This window comes from Cavia porcellus, unplaced genomic scaffold (assembly GCF_034190915.1).
Source record: "Cavia porcellus strain 051 isolate PalLab524CR breed Dunkin Hartley unplaced genomic scaffold, mCavPor4.1 scaffold_2, whole genome shotgun sequence".
In the NCBI taxonomy this organism is placed as follows: Eukaryota; Metazoa; Chordata; class Mammalia; order Rodentia; family Caviidae; genus Cavia; species Cavia porcellus.
The window spans coordinates 115,812,844-115,816,135 of NW_026947485.1; the positions used below are offsets into that span (position 1 = coordinate 115,812,844).

At 34.4% G+C, this 3,292-nt stretch overlaps 1 protein-coding gene across 1 annotated transcript; it reads left to right on the forward strand.

Moving 5' to 3' along the window:
* The first annotated feature begins 1,992 nt into the window (after nucleotides 1-1,992).
* Nucleotides 1,993-2,913, forward strand: LOC100729779 (olfactory receptor 2AK2-like). Its single transcript, XM_003479733.1, has one exon. The coding sequence runs from the start codon at nucleotides 1,993-1,995 to the stop codon at nucleotides 2,911-2,913; it is 921 nt and encodes a 306-aa protein (XP_003479781.1).
* The last annotated feature ends 379 nt before the right edge of the window (nucleotides 2,914-3,292 follow it).

The window sequence follows — 3,292 nt, forward strand, 5'->3', positions numbered from 1 at the left end:
ATTTGACTATTTTTTATTTAACTTTATTTCTGGATAGCAATAAGAATATTAAATTCTGACATAAGCTGAGGTGAGTTACTAGCATATTATAAGCTTCTAAAAGTTTATATTATTTTATTTCATTTTCATGTTGCACACATTCACAATATTTTCTAGTTTTTACTAAAGTGTTTTTCTTATATGAAAAGTCTTTTATCTTTACTTTATTGCAGTATTTTTCTCACTTGGCAAAGAATTCACACTTAACATGTGAAATAATTTTTAAGTTGCTCTTAGAACATCCTTTGAACTCTTATTAAAATTTACTTTTTTCAGAGTGGATTGTTTTGGGAAGTAAGTGCTAATCTGAAGAAAAATTATCTTACAATGAAATCATTGTTGCAACATGGAAAACCATTTTGCAGGAATATTATCTAGTTTAAAGCCTCTGAATTGTGGTTGACAATATATCTTAAATGTCAAGGAATATAGACCTTTATGTTTTAGTTAATCCCATTATAAACACTATTAAACAGTGACCTTTTCTATTTTCAGTTTTCTGCCTTGCCTAGATGTCTGCACATATTATTATTTATTTTATTCAATAAAATCTTACATTTGTGTTTCTTTTATGTTACTCTTTTAAAAAATATTTACTCTTCTTTTTAGGTCACTATCTTTTCTCTGATGTTTTATTGAAATAATTATATCATTGTAGGAAATACAACTTTGTAATTTAGATTGAATTTAACAGATTGGCTTACTAAGAAGTAACATCAGCTACATAGAGACACATTATACACACTATTGCACATATTTTGAAATATGCAATTTTTATCATTTTTCAATCATATTAAATATTTCTTGTCGTTGCATGTTTCTTCTTAGATGTTGAAAATATTTTAGAAAGAAAAAAATATTTTCATAGAGAAAAAGTATGATTTCTACACTACATAGATATAATCAATCTTTTGAATATTTCAAAGATTTATACTCAGTTTTAAGTTTTTGAAGTGTAATTGAGGTTTTCATTCTAAAGTAAGCAAATTATCTTCAGAAATTCAGAAAATATCATTGTGATATTTTAACTGTTCAGGACCAGAAAATTCTGAAGGCATATAATACTGTTTCAGGTCACTTCATCATCTTTTAAAAACATAATCCCTAAAATTATCAAGATATGATTGACTCTGGAAAAACTTGTAGAAATCAGAATTTCTGTCAAAAACAAACATAAAATTTCAATTTTTACCTTGTAACTAATTTTTAAAACTAGACTATTTCAATCAAAGTATATCACTTTAAATTTGAAATATTCACTTAAATCTTTCCTTATTTTTATTAACACTTTTTCAGAAAATTTGTAGTTTCATCTATATTTACCAGAATAACTGGTTGGTATTCAATTCATAATGCATGATGGCTATAACTTTCACATTAATATTAGTATAAAATTTATCAACTCAGTCTTAATATAGGATTACTTTTATGAGATAAATGATTGGGAAGTTTCATAATAAATGAACAAAATTGTAACCAATCATCTTAAAAAACATATACTTTATAGAATGTAATTTTTGCAACAAGTCATCAAAATACTTTCAAAGATGACGTTTATGATTATATGTATACATATATGAAATTGGTGAGCTTCTTTTCATTTTATCATTTGCAGTACATGAAGATTATGAAGAAATGATTTGAAGTTTCCTAAGGCTTAAAAAGTGAGGAGAAGGAACTGCTAGTTATTCTATTTGACCTATGGACAATCTAAGCACCAGGTGAGTTTTCACCGGTAGACATTAATGCCTGCAACTATTATACGTTAATCACAAGTAAAAAATAACTACATACAGTATTTAACGTACTACATAGGAGACAGATATATTCACCTAAGGTGATTCAAGTAATAATGTTTGTCCCATTCAATTACTGTCATTTTGCTGCAAAGGAGTATAAACATTAGTCCATGGAGTTTTCATATATTGTCTGCATGATATTTCAACTTGAGGCATGAACACAGGAAATCAAAGTTATAAAGTAGACTTTATGCTGGTTGGTCTTTTCCAATATGGCAGCATGAATGGTTTTCTCTTTGCTGCCATTGTCTTCCTCTTCTTGGTGGCTGTGCTGGGGAACATCACTCTGGTCCACCTCATCCGACTGGACAGCAGGCTCCACACACCCATGTACTTCTTGCTCAGTCAGCTCTCCCTCATTGATATGATGTACATCTGCACCACTGTGCCCAAGATGGCATCAAACTTCCTGGCAAATATCAAGACCATCACATTCTTGGGATGTGAGATTCAGACATTTATGTTTCTCAGCCTTGGTGGATGTGAAGCTGTTCTCTTAGGCTTCATGTCCTATGATCATTATGTAGCCATCTGCCATCCTTTGCGCTATGCTGTCCTCATGAGCAAGAAGATCTGCTGCTCGCTGAGCATATGTGCATGGTCCAGCAGTGTTGTTAACTCCTTAATACATTCATTGTATTTTTTTCAGCTTCCCTTCTGTGGGTCTCGGCTCATTGACCACTTTTTCTGTGAAATTCCCTCTTTGCTGTCACTGGTATGTGAGGACACCTCCCAATACGAGTACACCATCCTCCTTAGTGGTCTTATTATACTGCTGCTGCCCTTCCTGACCATCCTAGCTTCCTATGCTCAAGTGCTCACTGTTGTGTTCCAGATAAACTCAGGCACAGGACGGACCAAAGCTCTTTCCACCTGTTCCTCCCACCTGATTGTGGCGAGCCTCTTCTATGTGACCACTCTCTCCGCCTACACTCGGCCACACTCTTTGCATGATCCTGCCCAGGACAAGATGGTGGCAGTTTTTTACAGCATTGTCACACCTCTTTTAAATCCATTCATCTACAGCTTGAGAAACAAGGAGGTCCTGGGGGCCCTGAGAAGACTGCTGGGCTAATAAACACTGGCAGAGGAAACAAGTCTGCACAAATTCCTTAGCGATCAAGAATTGGCACATGTGGTGAAACATCTGATAGTCAACTTATAACGCACAGCTGAACTGAATCAGCTGGGTGTTAATTGTGGAAGGCTCACCCAATGATTGTTACCAACAGCATAAAAGCAGAACTGAAGAGGAAGATACCATGCTGTTGATTCTCCTGGAGAAGCCTGTCTCACGGGCTTTCCTAATATGAACTTGGGTGTTGCATTGTCAGAGGAACTAGGGTCCTCCCTGTCATTGAGCTTGACATGAACTTGGGTGTTGCATTGTCAGAGGAACTAGGGTCCTCCCTGTCATTGAGCATGGCAGCAGTTCTCATTGTGTGATAAATGGG

Bases quoted from the DNA above. Each gene is read 5' to 3' on its own strand.
- LOC100729779 (XM_003479733.1), top strand. From the start codon at position 1,993: ATGAACACAGGAAATCAAAGTTATAAAGTAGACTTTATGCTGGTTGGT.